Source organism: Pterocles gutturalis, unplaced genomic scaffold, assembly GCF_000699245.1.
Source record: "Pterocles gutturalis isolate BGI_N339 unplaced genomic scaffold, ASM69924v1 scaffold30784, whole genome shotgun sequence".
Taxonomy (NCBI): Eukaryota; Metazoa; Chordata; class Aves; order Pterocliformes; family Pteroclidae; genus Pterocles; species Pterocles gutturalis.
In genome coordinates this window covers 45,153-64,451 of record NW_010131668.1, presented here as the reverse complement: position 1 = coordinate 64,451, position 19,299 = coordinate 45,153, and the positions used below count along the sequence as shown (strand labels likewise).

At 45.3% G+C, this 19,299-nt stretch overlaps 1 protein-coding gene across 1 annotated transcript in view; it reads right to left on the bottom strand.

Annotated features, from left to right (window-relative positions):
* Nucleotides 1–19,299, bottom strand: part of LOC104467069 (DIS3-like exonuclease 2) — a gene marked incomplete at both ends in the record, with an annotated part of 61,109 nt that overhangs the window by 19,870 nt on the left and 21,940 nt on the right. The window contains 2 exons of the mRNA XM_010080694.1: nt 3,464–3,543; nt 18,818–18,991. Of these exons, the coding sequence (XP_010078996.1) occupies nt 3,464–3,543; nt 18,818–18,991 (254 nt within the window). The remainder of the gene's footprint in view (nt 1–3,463; nt 3,544–18,817; nt 18,992–19,299) is intronic.

Genomic DNA, 19,299 nt, shown 5'->3' with positions numbered 1-19,299 from the left:
CTTCTGCAAAAATTTCCTTTCCATCTTTTACTGAGGATGTAGCATGGGCGAGTCCTCCATCCAGGGACCGGAACTGATACGGGTTACGCTGAGAAGTGTTAAAAGCAAGCAAAGGTGCAAAAACAACCCCTTATCTCTCTGCTTGTTGCCTTGAATTTAATACATTAGCAACGAATGCTTAAGGACAATTTTATTCTTCAAAATCTTCTGAAATGCGCTGATTTAGCTGGCTGATAGAAGAAGTGCGGCCAATGAGCGGTTTCTTTTTTCTTGGAGTTATTATGGGTGCTACACACCAACAGAGAGACATTTTCCTGACTGGGTTCTGCATTCTCTGTTGATTTTTGGAGATCTCCTGACATCATGAGGATGCCAGATATGTGGTTTGCTCATGTTGGGTTTCTTTAGTTTGGTTTGTTTTTTTTTTTTTTTAAGTGTTTTACATATGGGCAAAAAAGACAGAAAAAAATATTAATTTCTTGTAACCACATTTACATATGGAATAAAAGCCGTGTTAACTCTTAACACAACTTTGCCCTCATGAGAGATGCAGCCTTGCCAGACCTGGATAAGCTCTTAACCTCTAAAACAACTCTTTGTCATCATAATTGCAGCTAGCATAGCAATTTTTAAAGCCCAAAATCCCCAGGGTACCTCCAAAACATATCAAGAGGCTGTATTAAGCCCAAGACTGAGGTTCCCATAGGGGCTCTCCTTAACACCGAAGGGTTGGGAACAGCCGTAGCTTTGCAAGTGAACACAAAGAAGTGAACCCAAAGGACTCCTGGGGGACTGGTTTTGGACCTTTCTAAATTTGCAAATTCCTGAAAAATATCTTAAAAAAACCACAAAAATCACCCATGCTGATCGATTGATACCCCTGCTTTTGCCAGCCACGTTTCATGGCCCTGTAACAGTGATCTACGTAGGGCTATAAGAGTCAGTAGGTTGAGGGCTGAAGCCCCCCGTGCTGGAAGATGAAGTGAAGAGTCTTCCCGGCTGGGCAGAGCCCAGGAACAGGCTGATGGTAATGAACTCGCTCTAAATGCCAGTTCCCCATCAGGATGCAAAATAAGAACTGCAGTGAAGAGTATATATATCGGGTAATATAAACCCACACTTTTCTGTTACTTTCTCTTGCAAGGAGCAGAGACTATGTGATGCTGATACCCTGGGTGAGGATCTAGCACCTTGTCTCTTGGGCAACAAGCTCTGCATCTGAGCAGAGGTGACACCTTAGAAAGGGACACAGGACCTAGCTTATATTGCCAACTGCATGTGAAACAGATATCCCTATAGAAAGCTGACAAAATGATGTTTTGATTGGGTTCTTCAGACCGGGAAGTATTTTAAAAATTTTACCTTTGGAACACCACACATTTCAGAAGAACAGGAAGGGAATTTCCATGGCGGTTCTTTCCACACTGATTGACAACCTAGTCCCTGGGAGATTCACCAGCATCAAAACTGGCTTTTCCAGGAGGTGCCTCTCCTTGGCTAAGGCTGAGGCAGTGCTGGGATGGAGGTTGGGCACCACTCTCCCAGTGGTTCTATGGCCAAAAGGAGACGCAGGGAGCACGATGCCCAGGATGGGCACAAGTAAGATCACGCTTACAGAAGGCTCCAGCTCAGAACATCTCTATCCCAACCAAAACCAGCACATCCACTCAGAAGGCAAATTTTTCATTTTATTTTATTTTTTTTTTCCCCAGTTGGATTGCACGAGAAGGTTTATCCCAGCCAAAACCAGCACATCCACTCAGAAGGCAAATTTTTCATTTTATTTTCTTTTTTTTTTTTCCCCAGTTGGATTGCATGAGAAGGTTTTGTTCCAAAGAACATCAGGGCAGGGGACAATGCTGCAGCCACCCACCTCTGCAGCACAAGGGGATTTTCAGCAGTCATCCTACAGAGCTCCTGCAGTTGAGTAACATCCCAGCAACACCTAGAACCCTCTTGGCTGGACATTACAAGTAGAAGATCCCTTCTGCACTGGTATATCTCCTTCCTTATAGACTGGAGCAAGAGGCCTCATACAGCATTTTCTGCAGTTGGGCTCAGAGAGAAAAGGCAATATTTCAGCGCGGCCACATCCCCCATCAGCAGGTATATCACTGAGTCCCAAGTATGAGCGACAGCCCTGCAATGGCTTTGCAGACTTTCTGGGAAAGAAGAATTCCTGTTCAGATATTTTCCATGAACACGTTCTCCAAATGGCTTGTGGATAAGAGAAAAATGCAGATGTATGCACCGCAAACCCGCTCAGTGAATGCTTTCATGCAGCATCTAAACCCATGGGTGTGTGAGCAGAAAAGGATCAGAAGCCAGAGTTTCAACATCTCAGGTCTGAGGGGCTGTGGAATCACAACATTGTCATAAATCTACAGATAATTCAGATGACAAAGTAGGAGAACAGAGTTCAGCTTAGGATCTCTCAAGAAGTCTGTTTAAATTTTCTGTGAAATAGAACAGCAACTTTTCTTTAATCTTGCCTCAAAACTGTATTGTACAATATAATTTGAAATCATTTTATTGCTCCCAAATTTTCTTTCATCTCTGATTTTTTTAACCATGTTTATAACCCTGTGACACTATTCTGTACCTGGGTCTAAATGACACGACAATTCATTGGCCTCATTGCACAGAATGAAATCAACCCAAAAAGCAGGGAATGATGTCTTTGATATCATCATATTGTGATGATTAATGAGAGCAAGAAAAACTAAACACAGAAAAAACCACTTTATCTTCTTTATTAGTGGTGGATGGGCTAATCAAATCAGGCAATATTTCTAAACCAGACCTGTTACTGGATCTCATCAAACTGAACAAGCAGAACTTGGATGGCAAAGTCATCTTACAACAGGGAAGTTCCTTAAGTCAGAATCATCAAGATTTGGCTTCTGGAGCTTTACTCTCTGTTCTGTTGACTTATGGCACAGTAAAAGTACAAATAAGGCAGAACTCAAAGCTTAAAAGGCAACGAGAAGAATAATCCAACTTAGAAGGCACACACTGCTCATCTGACAATTCCCAGCATCCCATAAACACCAAAAGGCAATTCAGCCAGTGACCTGCAAAAAACTGGATTCTGTTATCCAGGGACTGCGTATTCAAGGTCAAAGTTTCACTAGACCTCAGTCTCCAAGAGCAGTGCCCGAGCTACTCAGCCGTAACTCCCGTAATGACAGGAGACAGCTGAGATCTGCTCAATCAAATTTCAGCTCTGATTACACAAAACACTGCGGTTCTGCATTTCCTGACACCAAGACTACTTCAGAATGCAGCTTGAAGATATCTGCTCCCAGGTTTCCGAAAACAGGCAATTAAAACAACAAGAGAAAAACTACTTTATTACTCCACTCATATTTGGTAAAGAGTACTCCACGACAAATTATATAAACGAATGTGTCAACAGCTGAATATAAACACTGAGAAGTATTTTGTAAAATATATCTCATACCGTCAGGGAGTTGTTTACAGGACAAAGCATCATCAAGATCTTTGGCAGTTGATGGGTCGATGGTGAAAATGCATTCTTTCCTATCCAAGGAAAAAAAAGAAGAAAAATTTATCTTCTAGTCATGAAGAAGGTACCAAAACACAGAGAGCATCAGAGATCCAGACAACAACCACCATGTTTTCAGAAAACTGTATGCTGAAACATCTTCCAATCTAACCTGAAAGTCTAAATCTAATGTTAAAAAAAAAAAAGTTTTAGACAAGTGAATTTGGGTTTGGTTTTTTTTATTCTTCTTTTTGGTTTAACTGCTTGCTCTTACCAGCCTTCATCTCATTACTGATTTTCCTCCACAAAAACTACACAATTTAGTCCATCAAGTTCACTCCAAAGAATCAAGCAGGAAAAAAGTCTTGATGCTTTGCAGCTAGAGTAAAAATAGATTGCTCCTAACTGCAAAGCTAAATGGACCACAAACAACCCCCATCCCCATGCGTAAGAGCAGATATTGCAGCATCCGAAACTCCGCGAGCACAGCCAGCAAGGAGCAGAGGCAGTGAAACACTTACAAACTAAGCTAAATGATTTTTTAAAAATGGAGTGAGTTTTGGTCTCAGTAAAGACACCCAAGAGGTGTGATACTTTATAACATCTCGTTGCCTGTTGTGCACCAAGGGGAACAGCACATTCAACAGGAAACACTATGGAAGTTATGGAAAGAAAGAGCTCCAAGTCAGCTAATTACAGCCAGCAAATCAACTTGGTGCTTAGGAAAAGCTGAATGCCTGTCCTAGGCGGTACCTGGACTCTGCAGCCCTGCCCTGGAAGGCTTACATACGTATATCCCATAGTGGTGGGTGGCAGGGACGCTGGGACCATACCAAGATGGACCATGGTCTAGGGCCATGTAGATGAGACAAGATAGAGCATCCAACTCGGGAATCATCACGTTTAATAGAGCAGAGCCTAGCACCGGCAAGACCCACAATCTGAAGCACTCAACAGATAAAATTTCCTAAACCCCTGCTTTAGGGTCTCCCTTCATCCTGGGCTGCCCTACAGCAACTTCGTGCCCAGATCCCTGAACTACAGCAGAGTTCACCCAATCGATGTGTGGAATGTGGGACTGGAGCAGAGCAGTGAGTACAGTAAAGGAAGGAGTACGCTGTTTTATTTTGCTTTTATCTTAACCTTTAGAATAAGTTTGGCCCCTCCCTAGTCAAAAGATCCCTAAGCACAATGGCATAGGCTGAGGCTGCCAAGGAAGACATCAGACTGCTGCTTTTCTTCTTGCCGCAGAAAAACTCATATCATGATGGCAACTCCCTTCTAGAGATACAGAATGAAAACACATATTATTTTTCTTACAGCATAACCACTGGTATATTCCCAGGATAGGAGAGGTGCCAGGGGAAAAATTACAGAAACTTTTAAAGGAGCGAGTGTCACGTGGAATTAGCGAGTCTTAGCCTTTTTGCACGGGTGTTTGCACAGCGAGAGCAATATCTCTATCTTCGCCAGCCCATCACTCCAGTACTTAAATGGCCGGGGTGGTATCTGTTGGTGTCAGACAGCTGGCAGCATGTATTTATATAATTCCACCAGGCACACTAAACAGAGATTTTCAAAGACATAAAAATCAGGAAAGCACTTCACTGCCTTCTGAGACTTTCAAAATCTTTTAGAATATGCTAACTTTCAAATTGGCTAGCAAAGCTGTCTTAATCCCCAGATGCACGTTAGTTTCTGATCCTTCGCCTGCATCTAAACAAATTAGAGATTGCGGCACTGAAAGACACAGAATCTTTTCAGCTACACTGGGACTTTGTTCTGTTCCTGCCTAGCCATCCAGCACCAGGAATCAACAAATTCTTGAAGGCTTGCAAACAACCTTACTTCCTTTAAATATATATTCCTGAAAATTTCACCTAAGGATGGAACAGCAGGATGCCTCCGCTCCAAGGTACAGTACAACGTTCTTTAGGGAGTTGTGTGTATGCAGACGGACAACCTACAAGACAAGCAGCGTGGGGACATGGCTGTGTGCCAGCCGGCGTGTACGGGCACACCGGGTCCCACTAACCCACCGGGTATAAAGGCAACAGCATCCTGGCACTGTGACCCCCCCCTCCAGCCACATCCAGGAAATCTTCCCTTAAGTTACTTCATTTAAAAGAGGAAATGGCACTGAGCGGACACTAATGGCTTGTTTTATCTGACAAGTGAGCAAGAAGAAGGTTTAAGGTCTCTTCTACGGTTCTATGGTTAAGAGCTTCTTCAAAGAGAATGTGGGTTCCTGTGGCAGGGGAATAGCGTACCCCAGACATCTGGGGTCTGCCACCCATTGCAAATCGTAGCTCCAAGGAGTTTAAAAATGAGCAGATTGGTTTCAACCAAGTGCGTATCTGCAGTCTGCCTGGGTAAGAAGCGGGCATAAACACCCAGGTGCCAAATTCTTAACCCATTTCTACAAGGGTAGCAACTAACAGGCTGCTTTACTGAGATGTATTTGGCCAGTCAGATCTACTGCAGAGGTCAGCAGAGCCCAGTTCAGAGAGCCCAAACTGTGGGGCTGGTGGGGCAGCCCCCAGACCCCCCGGGCAGCGCTTCGGGCACAACTCGGGGCCCCTCAGGATGCGCTGGCTGGGCTGCGAGCAGCCCCGCAGCATCCACGCTGCAGGCACAGGACACAGCCTGCCGTCCGAGATACTGGAACACACAGATGCAAAGCTGAAGAGAGGTCCAGACAAACACCGATTCAGCATTTCTCACCAGCGCTTCTCTCTGCAGCACTGCTGGGATGTGTTTTACAACCGGGCTTAGATCCGCTTCTCCTTTAAAACTACTCAAGGGACTTGGACTCGTAGTTTGTCACAGGCAGTTTATTCTGGGCACAGACTGCAAGGTGAGGTAAGAAAGTCACTGAGCAAGTAACCCAGGGAATGATACTCCCTGGCATTAGGGCTCTGCAGAAGTGTTGCAGAGCCGACGGCCAGGTAGTCAGTGGGACAAGAGAAGCCGATCCGCAAGCGGAGCTCAAAGTTCACAGCAGTGAGATAATCCTGGCACGCAGGAGCACACCTCGCTCAAGTTTTCTAAGCAAATTCTGCTCACCAGTAATTGCATTATGAAGTGTGATGATTTATATTTCTGGTTTTCAGTTTTTATTACTGGAGAAGTTTCAGATGGCTATAGGAACCAGGGCTGGCATGTGGGAAAGAAAACAATCCACCGAGGGATGGGAGCACAGCGCTGAGCCCGAGGGCAGCGCCCTGCACATGTGCTCCTCCGGGGCAAGGTCTCCGAGGAAGGCATGTTCTCACCTATCTCCTTCTGCCTTTCCTCCAGCCCTACCAGTATCACCTTTTATCTCCAGCACGCCGCAGAGCCGCCTCTCCTCCGCGGGAGGACCGGCTGGGTCTGGGAGCTGTCCCCTCCCTTGGCCCCTCCGCCAGCCACCGCTGTACAAACCCCTGGCAGGGCCCTGGAGGGAGCTGACAAAAACCATCTGGGTGAAGAAATAACATCGCTCCCAGCTATGTGGCAAGTCCGCTCAGTGAAGAGGAAGGAGCCATGCAAATTCCTCCCCTGACCGTACTGTCTGGCTGTACAATACCCCCATGGGCTGTGGCACAAAGGATCCTGCAGAGATCAGACCACATTGCTGACTGCCATCACTAACAGAACCAACCTGCGGTGGGCTGTACGACTAAACCTCGAGGCAACAGTCCTTTTTATGCACCTGCTAACAAAGATGTTGCTTAAGCAGAAGCAAACAGCCCGGCGATATGCATGCACGTTTGCATCGACCACAGGTCGACAACTTGGCAGCTGTCTCCAGGTTCTGGGGGGCTGCCAAGGTGACCCTGGGGGTTAAGGAGCTTGATCATCCCCCTCTCCTCCTTCTTTAAAAACCCCAAAGGAGCTATCTCTCATTGTCATTACACCTAATAAAAATCTGTTTTATTCATTTCAAATTGTCAAAACATACTTTGTAAAAGTAATGAGATGTTCCAAGTCCACTCGTTCCAACGTACACACAACTGGGCTAGTTCAAGGAAGCCGGTTTAGGAGATAGACACACACACAGAGCTGAGAGATTTTCTGGTCTTCATCCTGAAAAGGGCTAGAGATAAACATGTGCCTTTAAGAAACCCCCAGCACTGACTGAAAACAAACATTTAGGTGTGGAAATTTCCACTTTTACAGGAGCTCTTTGTCCAAAACGTATGTTTAATGCAGGTTTGCTGAGGTGGGCTTCCTGGCATGGAGAAGAATAAAATCTTTTCTCCCTTTTTCTCGTGGACAGAAGTTTCGTGCACCAGAGCAAGGCGATGCCCATGGGGGTTTTGGAGGATGAAGGGAATGGCTCACACTGAGTGTGGTGGACCTGCAAGCAAGGGTCAGGAAAGCTTGTGCCATGCACCCTGCCCAGACCCTGCCAGCCCCAGGCAGTGCCGGGATTGCTGATCCAGCCACCTCCAGCCCCGAGGCAGTGACAAGAGCACTGCTAAAGACAAAGCTCGCACACTGGCTCTGTCATCTTGCAAATCAACCACCTGGGGAAAAAAATTGCAGAATAGAACACTTAGTTTATTAGACAGGAACGACATCATGCCCATATACAGGGTGGTACATCAATCCTAATTTATGGAAAGCTAATTAAGTGCAGTTTCTCTTTGCACAGCTTAAAGAAGCCTAATTAAAGCGGACAAGCGTATCTGCAGAACAGTTAGTCTCTTTACCTTTAACAGGACCTAAAATAAATGGCTAGTGTAGCGGCAGAGGTAAGATAAGTAGTCTGTTGGTGAGCTGGAATTACCGTCATGGTAATTAAAATGTTTGCAGATCACAGGATGGCAACAGCAGTTTGTTTTTCTTTGTGAAAATACGTAGATCTACGCAAAGGCACTCGCAAGAATCAGCAGAGAAAATACTGCCCAGTTGGTGCTGCAAGGTTTGGTACAACATATCAATTTTTGCCAGCTAAACTGTTCCAAATTCAACATATCAGTTCGTTCAGCCATAAAATACAAACACCTACGACACAGGGAGATTGCAAGTCTCAGTGGCCAGGGCTCCATCTTCCCACCTGGATGAAGATGAAGCATTGCATTTGTAAGCCATGGGCTCAGGCTGTATTGGAGGCAAGGTTTCTGGCATGGCCAGTTGTTGGGCAAAGTTTGGGTGCTACCAGTGTGATTTTCTGTAAAAGCAGCTTGGTGCTGCTAAAGGAGAAAAGCAACAGTTGGTACACGTTAGACAAAGCAGCAGCATGTAGCCAGGCAGATCCTCCCAACACAACCCTTCCCAGCCAGCAGCACGCAAAGAGTCAACCCGCCAGTGGAGACACAGAGCCCAGATTTTCACCACTCTAATGAACGCTAACAACTGTGAAATAACGATTCAGAGAAATGCACGTACACACTAGAGCATCAGAAAACCCTCCAAGCAAGATTTTGTCCTTACCAGCTGAAGAGACCATCTGCAGGAGGCAGAGTCCCGAAGAATCAAGCACGAACCAGCTATTCAGGAGCCAGGGAAAGCAGAAGATGGAGGCAGGACATCCCAGGCACCGCAAGCACACGTCAGCTGTGCGGCCGAACCGCGTCCATGCTCTGCGTGCTGCAGCTCACCTTCCCCCTGCCCTGGCCGCAGCCGCCACCAACTCAAGTCACTCTGTCTGAAGCCCCAACTTTACCGTTTGGCTGAACCTGCACAGCCCAGCGCTGAGGTTCTGGGCAGAATTCGGACTGCAAAGTCCCACAAGAGACAAAGAGCTGGGTGCGAAGCCTAGAGCACCAAGGAAAGGGCTGAGCAGGGAACCACCACGGGTCACCGACAGGAGACCCAGGCGAAGGGGCTTGGGGAGAATTTAGGTGCCTGAATTTAATTATTTTATTTACCTCCCCATCCTGACTCTCTCCCAAGGGTGACTTTCAGACTGAGGCAGTCTCCTGGTCATTCATGAAAACCAACACATCCAAAACCAAGACAACAAAGACCACACAACACCCACTAGCATGCAAGAGGTGGCTGGAACCTGCTCCCTGGGAATTCCCAGCTCCACTGCAGGTTCAGGCTCAGTGGCTGCCCACGCAGAGCATCCTGCCCCACCCCAGGCAGGATTTACCAAGGTCAATCTCCCGCAGAAGCACTCGCCTCTTTCCAACGAGCAGGCTGCTGCAGCTGGAGGTGAGACAGCAACGACCATCATTGTGTTTATTAAAGTTTAGGCACTGCGAGCCTTCTTTAAGCTCGAGTATGTCAGTGCTAAGACATTCACCGTGCTGTGACTGCATGTCTAGACACTCACAATGCATTTACATTCTTCTAGGGATGCTTTAGATTGTCCTGTTCTCTCCACTTTGTGAGTACACACAATAGCCTGGTGGGAGCGAAAGCTCAGCCTCCTGGTTTACCCTGATTAACTTCAGCTCAAAGCTGGCATTTCAAAATTAAGCACAGCAAAGGCACTTTTAGAATCTTTAAGCTCTTCAGGTCATTTCTAAGACCCTGCTGAGCTCCATCTTGGAAAAGTTAAACAGCCATCATTTCTCAGAGCTGGAAGCGGTTGTTTCAGTTTGGGAACAGGCATCCTAGAGCTGACAGCTCTCTCCAGTGAACACTAGTAAACATTTTTTCACACAACAGTCCAATTGTTATGGCAACCACAAAAATCAATCTCATTCTTCAATCACAAGTAAACCCAGCTCGGCCACGATGTCTGCGCAGGTTGTTATGAAGGGCCAGTAAGCATGGGACTAATTCCACTGATGTGCATCACTCCAACAGGGATGAAGTACTCTTTCTCCAAGAGGAATTTCAGAGAACAGTCAGCGCTTGAACATTTTAGAGACTTCAGCATCCCACTCCTGAAGACATCTGTCACGTGTAGTGTCCTACCACATTTGTCACACTTGATGCTGGAAGATTTTAGTTAAAACCCCAGAGTGGCTGCTTCCAAGACAAGATTCTCGAAAGGAATATATTAAAAAAAAATATGCATGCAACAGAAGTACCTTGACAAATCTCTGAAGGCACTGTGAATGCCCTGTAACACACACACAAAGATACCTGATGCATCACAAACCTCTTTTTGAATGGTACATATATTTCAAAATGAAATGAAATGATAAAATAATTGGAAGCGAAAACTGCCCCCTCCAAACACTAATTGTTATAAGCCCCACAAAAATCCAGCACAGCATAAAATGCACTGAAAGCCCAACTTTCTACATTAAGCCAGTACTGTTCTTTTTAATTTCTCTGTGTTTATGTTTCAGCTAACGTCCTGTTCTGGTTCAGAAAACAGACCTCGGTCCAAGAGAACGGCTGACTATGACTCCTGATGTATTACACATCTACAACAATAAACATTTACATTTTCAGCAAGGACTGCTCACTGGATTGCTGAACCAGAATTAATTATTCCTTCTATATATTCCTTCCTCCAAGTAAGGAGGAAGACAGGAAAAAGAGCCCCGCAGCCTTGTAACGTACCTAAATGGCTTGAACAGCCAACAGACACAGAAAGGAGATCAGAGTCTCTGAGAGCCCAAGTACCAGCAGTATTTCCTACAAGTCATGCTGTAATTGTGCCACAAATATAATGAGGTCTCTGCACCACCACTATCCCACGCAAGAAGGTGGAGTGTAATTGGAAAGGCGCTTGCATTATATAAACTACTTTAATCATAGATGCACAGAGCTAGAAATGGAAGAGACATTAGGTCATCCAACCCCCATAGGTCAGAGCCACACTGCTCGTGACAATACATTTGCAAGGACTTTCTCCAGTATAGTATTAAGCATCTTTAGTGATGGAGTTTCCAATACTTTCTTAGCAGTCTAAGCTACTGTCTATTTTAGGTTGGACAGGAAAGGCTTCCTCTTTGTTTTACCTTACTTGTCCTCATAACACCCCTATCCTCCTGCCACCTTAAATGATTCTCATTTTTTCATTTTGGTCCACATACTTTAACTATCAACTACTACATCTTTCACAAACTTCTAGTTTCAGTGTTGGCAAATACACATTGAACAGGTAACCCTTCTTGTAAATCAATCCCTCATCTTCCAGAATGTTTTTGTTAGTCTTTTCCAGACTGCCCCACTTCTTACCTACGCTGTGATACCTCCTGCACAACGCTGCCTCATACAGAACACCTGCATGTGTGCATTATGATTTTTTTTTTTTCTTTTTAGAGAGTGAGGATCTGAGAATAACCTGGAAACAAGGATCTAATTAACCAAAACCTTCAGGGCAGACGGACAGTTCAAAGCATGCTTCAGACCACTCACCTCCCAGGATTCCGGATCAGAATGGGGCAACGAGGGAAATGTTGGTCCTTGTAACAACCAGCCTGTCCCAGTGATCAGAGAACTGCCATGAAATTCTACAGCAGGGATATACTGCCTCACCTACTGAAGAAGTCCTGGGTTCTTTCATCTACAGCATCAGAGACAGATTGGGTCCTGCCAGCCTGGGTTGACACCAGGACTTGGGTCCTTCATCTCCTACCTACCCCCGTGCTATCCGACCTGCAGCGAGAGAAGGGTGCCGGCAAAGCACTGTGATACCAGGGAAAGTGGCACTACACCCATCTGAACTGAGCCTCTTAACATAGATAAACATGAGACAATAGGTTACTTTCTCCTGCTCATCATATCCAATTAATCCACCCTGGGATCCAGTGGAATCCAGTAAGAAATGGACCCATTCTCAAACTGATTTAAGACCTTACCCTCATCTCCCTCTGTTATTCTCTCCATAAAATACGCAGCCAGGCAGGAACAAGACTGCGTATATAACAACCTAGTTGCAAAAGTTATTACTGTTTTCCACAACCAAACAGATTCCTAACTAAGCAAGCTTCATTTTGATGGCCTACAAGATCAGAGCGCAATAATCTTGTCCAACTACACGCCACCGATTCCACTTGAAGCTGTCCTTTGAATGACCGCACGTGCCTTCCTGGAAGGAAAAACAGCAGGGAAGTTGCCAGTGTGTCTGTGTACACCAGCCATCGGTAACAACAGCATCGGAGAGCAAAGCCCATGCATCATTTCGCACAAAACAGTGTCACCGCAACGGCCGTAGCTATAGCGTAGTAGAAAATGTTATGAAAACAGAGAGGAGGACCCAATGAAGCCAACCAGAAAGAAGGAGCTGAATCACATCACTCTGACAGCGGCACCGTATTTATTCAGAGTTTTACTGACTCAGCTAATGGGTGAGGATGGAGCTAACGTGAGCTCTCCTCACCAATCCAAGAAGGGTACCGTTCCCCAGAGTGCCTGGACAGCAGGAGCACGCAGAGGAGGTTCTGCAATCATCACCACCTTCTGGAATCAATCCTGTTGATTGAGGGGAACTAGATCTGATATCCACAGACACCGCTGAGTAATCCTTTGTATGCCTTGTATCTCCTTATGGAGAACATTAAATTAGTCACAGAACACCTCAGTGAGAGGGCAGAGATCATAATCTGGCCCTGTTTGTGTCTCTACTCCATGCCAAGATAACAGTCAGGTCTGTAGCAATGTTGCTTATACATTTGCTAAACAAGTCATTTCTCAGTTTCCATCAGAACTGGAGCATTTTTACATATCCTATTATAGCTGAGTAAGTCTTGCTCTACTTAACACTAGCTTTTTGTAGTGGAAAATCTCCAGGAAACAAGCTGTTTAATGATCTTTTATCTGACTTGCACTCATTTCTAACTAAAGTTGTCCACCTGCCTTGCAAAGACATCTGTTTCAGAGGCTGACTGCTTTCCTCCAACACCCCTTGCACAGATCAAGGTGCCATTTTTGCCATCACCTCTAATTTTATCAGCCAATAATCTCCTTGGGCATCTACAGCAAAGAGTATGCTGTCAAACCTTTACTATAAGCACTGCTAACCCCTGTCACCAGCCGTAGCAATCCTTAAGAACTAGCAGGCAGAGCTGCAGTGCAGGTACTGTGCTGCTGCCAGTGCTTCCCAGTTACAACCAGTGCGAAGAACAGAGCTCCCCTCCACAGCAAGCACAGAGCACCTCCACTACTCCTCCCTTAACCAAAGGAAAGATGCTACTTTTCTGAACGGGCAGCCAAAATTACAATTTAGCCTTCAATAACTCGGATGGCTCTCAGTTGCAATTGAGGTCACACGATGCAAATTTTAGCTGAAAGCTTCATTGCACTCTCAGAGCTCTGCCTGCAAGAGCAGAGTTGATTAACTCTGCCCTGCAAGGGAAGCAAGTGAGCATTAATTGTCTCCTGCCAATTCTGTGGGTCCTTGCTGTCCCCCAGTCTGATGCCCTCCAGGGCTTTTAGCGATCAGGAGTAACGCCCTTGTTCGTGGTGGGAGGAATGGACAGCTGCGGGGTGGGAGGAATGGACAGCTGGGCTGCCATTCCCAGGGACCTCAGCAGAGAAACAGGCTGATGGGAATCTCATGAAGCTTAAAGGGAAAAGCAAAGTCCTGCACCTGGAGAGGAATAACCCCATGCACCAGTGCAGGCTGGGGACCAACCAGCTGGAAAGCAGCTTGGCAGAAAAGAACCTGGGGTCCTCCCTAATGGAGAACAAGGTGACCATGATGCAGTTCTTCAGTCCTTCCCCTCTACTTGGCACTGGTGACACCATGGCTGGAGTGCTGGGTCCAGTTCTGGGCCCTCCAGCACCAGGAAGACATGAACATAGTGGTGCAAGCCTGCTGAATGGCCTTGATGGTGGCTAAGGGATTGGAGAGTCCACCTCCAAGTCTCACCTCGAGACTGTTCAGCCTCAGAAGAGAGGGCTCAGGCAAGGAGATCTTATGGATGTGAAGATAGACCTGATGGTAGGGAGTAAAGAAGACAAAGCCAGACTCTTCAGTGGTATTCAGCGAGAGGACAAGAGGCAATGGTCAAAAAATAGAGAAGTTTAAAAAAAAAACCCAAACACTTTTTTACTGTAAGGGCAATCGAACCCCAGAACATGTGGCTCAGAGGGGTTGTGAAATCATCTTCGGAGATATCCAAAACCCAACGAGACACAGCCCTGAGCAGCCTGCTCTAGTTTAGCCTGCTTTGAGCAAGGAGGCTGGAGAAGATGATCTCCAGAGGTGCCTTCCAACCTCAACCCTTGGGTGATTCTCAGGAGTTCAGAGCTGCTCAGTTGAAGTCAGTCAGTTTCTGCTCCTCAGACCACATCCATCTTGTAGATATTTCAGAGTTTCTTGCCACAGCACCCTTTCTCTGCTCAGTATTTTTAGCTCATTGTTTTGTATTTTGCCAGCTGAGAAACTGCAGTTTGTAATTTTACCTTCAGCTTCATATTTCTTCTTAAAAGTGAATACAATGTCCTGTTTATAATAATAAAATCACTAGTTGGCAGGATGACATCAAATGGAAAAAGAGAAAGCAACTGGAAAATTTAGAGCAAGCAATTTTGAGTGCCAAGTTTCACATTTGTAATAGTCCAGCGGAGGTCAACAGGCTCACTTATTATTAGGCAAATGGTAAAGAAACAGATATCCTCAAGTTCTTCCATGTTAGACTATATAAATGATCTCTACTTGAACAGGCTCTAGTGCTTTCCAAAAGAGTGATGTTATACATTTTCCACAGTAACACCAACAAGGGGAGACAAGCAAAAGGCAGAACTGCTTTGCAGAGAACGGCCTTTTTTCTCTCTCCAATATTTAGGTTTTTGTTTCCCACTATGATCGGACTTTCCTGGCTTTAGTTTCTTGTCCCAGTTAAGCAGTAAAGGAAACAAAAAGATATGAATGAAATTAGAAACATTTGGAATGAGTCTTAGAAATAGCTTTTGGGTTTCTTAGATTCCTGGCTACACCTCCTCAAATGGCCTCCTCCTCCTCCTCCAGCCCCGTCTCCCGCACCCAGCTCTGAAATTTGCATTTCCTCCTTTGCCCTGTTCTCTTCAGGGGCTATATTTTGTCCCACACCATTGAAATACAAAGTGCAAAGCAAAGCAAACAAGGAAATGAAAATTACATGTTGAAACACTGGAAAAGACCGGAAAATGGTTGAAACTTTGCACCCATCAAAATTTGTCTCTATGACACTAATCCTCCAATGTTTCTCTAAAAGCAGAAACCAAACACTTCTCAAACTTCTAACGAAAAAAATACCAACTCCAGTCAACCTGAATAGTAAAATGAGAACTCTGGTCCTATCTGTATCAAAGGAAGTTTCCCTAACCATGCGATACTGATACTTTATGAAACTTCATGCTCTCTGTAAAATACAACTGCGGTACGCCGTGCCAACACCTCACACCTGCCTAGTGCTTTTCATTACAAGTTTTTGGTGCTTTTTACAAACAAGTAAGCTAAGAGTGCCTGGGAAATACCTGCCTAATTTTACAAATAGATAAACCCATGCAGGTAAAGAGCAGATGTCCATGGCAAAGCTGTGCACTAGTGGCAGAGCAGAGTGTTAAATCAGCTGAAAGATTTCAAACCCATCCATGAGGTTTGGATCCTTTCTGCCTTAAGTAATATTAAAATATTATGTAAACCTTTCTTTGTGAGCCACTACTGGAGAAATGAGGAGAAAAAAAAAAATAAAAAAAAGATCTCTGGGAAGCAATTCTGCAGAGGCTATGTAGGTGAGATCACAGTTGCTATCCAAACAGACTATGCATGGCAAGAACAAGCTTCCTGTAAAACTGGACTTGCAGAAGATCAAGGAACATAGCTACAAGATGGCATGGACAAAATATCCTTCCCTCCTCTTGCCCAGCCTCAGCAGCTTGGTGAAACACACTGTCTCACTTTCATCTCAAACCACACTCACAAATGCCTCCGGTGCAGAGCCTCTGCCTCCGTGCTCCACACACTGACTCACAGACCCGACCACACTCAGGACACACACCAGTTAGCAGAACACAAGTTACCCTCCGAGCTGGAAAGGGTTGCTGCCCAGGGCGGAAGGAAACAAGGAAAAGTTATCTCAGGAAGAGGAAACAGCAGAAAACCTGAGACTCTGGTCAGGTCTCGGTTACAAATCCCAAAAATTTACAGCTCTGTGTTACAGAACCAGAGAGGATTTACTATAGACAAAAATATTTTTAAGCCAAACTCTAACTTACGTTTACTCCAGACAGGTGAGTACTGTGCACACTGCGTTAGGATGAGCTATTCAGAAGGGTCAGCGTGGCTGTTTCAGGAGGAAAAACGAGCCTTTCCTTCCCTGGAATTTATCTCACATCGTACTCTCAGAGTACTGTGCAGTACCTGGGGAGCCTGACAGCTCAACACGGGTAACGTGCAGCAAAGACGGGCACTCACAGAGGCAGGTGCCACTGAACGTGGTGTGAGCTCCCCTGGAAACTGAGGCACCGCTCCCACGGGCACCCAGACCAGACACCCAGCTCCAGGTGCCTTCCTCCGGATGCCAGCCTGGGCCAGCGGGTACTGGCTGTTCGTACAGGTCACACACCACAACGCACTTCTTGCTGACAATGTGAAAGCTCAGATTTAATATCACGGTAAAGCCGAGCCACCTTGGGACTTGTCAAGAACCATCTCAAGGTGTGATGGGTGAGACCAGGAGATGGTGGCTGGGTCTCCAACTCCAGACCCCACTCAGCTACAATCCATGCTGTATTTACTAAGAAAACTCATCTTTTCCTGGGTAGAGAAACCTCTCACTGTGAGGAAACAACAAAGATTCATCCATATTTTACTTTCCATAACTAGAAGTCTCATGTTATCTCTATATGTGTTTAGACCACAGGCTAGTTAGCCAGCGGTGTGGCAGTTGACATTAGCAGGATTAGTAAATTAAGCTCAAATAATTGTCTTAAAAACCTTGACTGTTAAATGTTGATATTTGAGAGGATCAAAAGGAAATCTACTTTGTAGTGTGTACTGTGGTTGGGAAGGGGCAGAGAGGGATTTAAATGGCTTAACTGCAAAACTGTTATCACCTTGATAAGTCCCAGCGTAATAATTTCGCAATAAAAGCAAGAAATGCACTTGGAATTTCTTTCCAAAACTGATTGTCTGACTGGAGACAAGTCAAGCTCTTTATTTGCTTGAAAGAAATCGGACAGAAGAAACAGAGAATGCTACTGAAACGTAGTCAAGAATATAAAAATAAGCACTTTCCAGTGAGTTCTGAACTGCAGCTTTCAGTATCTTCTTTTTTTTTTTAAGACTACTTCAAGCCTACAGTCTGGATCTGGTATCTGAGTGTTACCACCGGTCAATCAGGAGTGGGATTCTCCCTTGAATTACTCCGTTGTATGGCAATGGAAATGCAGGAAGGCTGAAGCAGTAAGGAGGTTGCAGGCTACGGTGCAGGATTAGGTCCAAAGTCACATCTGGTGCCCAGGTACAGACACAAATGGCTGCAGTTTATCAGCTTATAGACTCAAATTTATAACGTCCATGACAACAACACAGATAAATTAAGAGGGAGAGGAGCTTGCTACATACATGCAGGTGCTTGTACCCGTGCAGTGTCTCAGGGAATCAGGCTCGTGGGGCTGTTTCACCCCAACAACATGCAAGAATCTGCCAGCTGAGACAGGATGCTCCAGCATAAGCAAGGGGGGAAGTGGAACACATCTTATCATCCTGGTAATGCATTTATTGCTTTGATTTCTTGCACCTTCCTTTAATGCAAAAGGAGGTTCTAAACAAATTTCTTTTGTCTTTAAATCTTTTCTAGTAAAGACATCCCTGAAATCTCATTTTTCAGCATAGCAAATCCAGTAATTTTGGGTAGACCAGCAATGACACTACCACCCAACAGACCGTGGAGTTCCCAAAAGCTAGCGGGAGCATCACTACCTTACGGGGGTGGGTAATGTGAGGTAGGTGGACAGCACAACGTGTCCAGGCTGTAGGGAGGGACTGCATTTGCCAGCTGCCAACCTGATCAAGAGCCATTATAAACGCCACGTTCTTCAAAACAGAGAAAAATGTTGAGACTAGACAGGAAAATGCAGGACAGTCTCTACCTGTGCTTAAGTTTCAGAGTAACGATGTCTAAGATCATTTGATCTGCCAGGTATTCAGAAAAATCTCTGCTAGAAAACCACCACTAAAATATGCAATACGTTCCAGACAAAAACATAAAGCTTTCAGATCAGGTGCGAAACACCAAATTTTCAGTTTTCAGTTGTTCTTTTGAGAGAAAGTGTCTTCGCCTCACAAAATACTTCTCTAAATAACAGATCCTTTGGGTTTGTAGGTACTTTCAAAAGCAGTCTCTTTCCACACTAGGACAGGTGCCGCATAGTACAGTACAGGTAATAAAGTCAGTGCCTTTTCAAAGGGCGATGAAAGCAAAACAAAACAACCCTGCACCAACCCAAGAAAGAATGTCAAGCCACGGTTTTTTTCGTTACCTTAAATCTCTTCTTTTGGCCAGCTCTTCCAGTGTGATAACCCAGGGCAGGTTCTGGGGAAGACATTCCAGGGCTTCGGGGGGAAAGTCGGAGAAATCCACGCCGTACTCCATCAGGATCCCTTCCGTCTCCGGCTCAATCTCCCCAGCCTGCCCAAGACTTTTGGCCAACTGCCTGCAGAAAGAAAGAAAGGGATGCTTTTTTAAGTGTATAATTACTACTCTCATGTTGTTACTGTCCCCGTAGAGAGGCTGCCGAGCCCTCAAACATACTCTTTCACCCATTCACTTCCCCTGAGTTTTGGCAGAGGACTTCGCAGGAATTCAGACCATCCCATGACTTATGTCTGCGGGAGATGCAGAACACTACCCAGACAGTACCCCGGGCCATTTCGTGCATCTTATTTTTAAGGACATGTTTTAAATGATTAGGTTTTTGCCAAGGTAAGAAAGTGTCCAATTTTAGGAAAAAAAAAATAAATA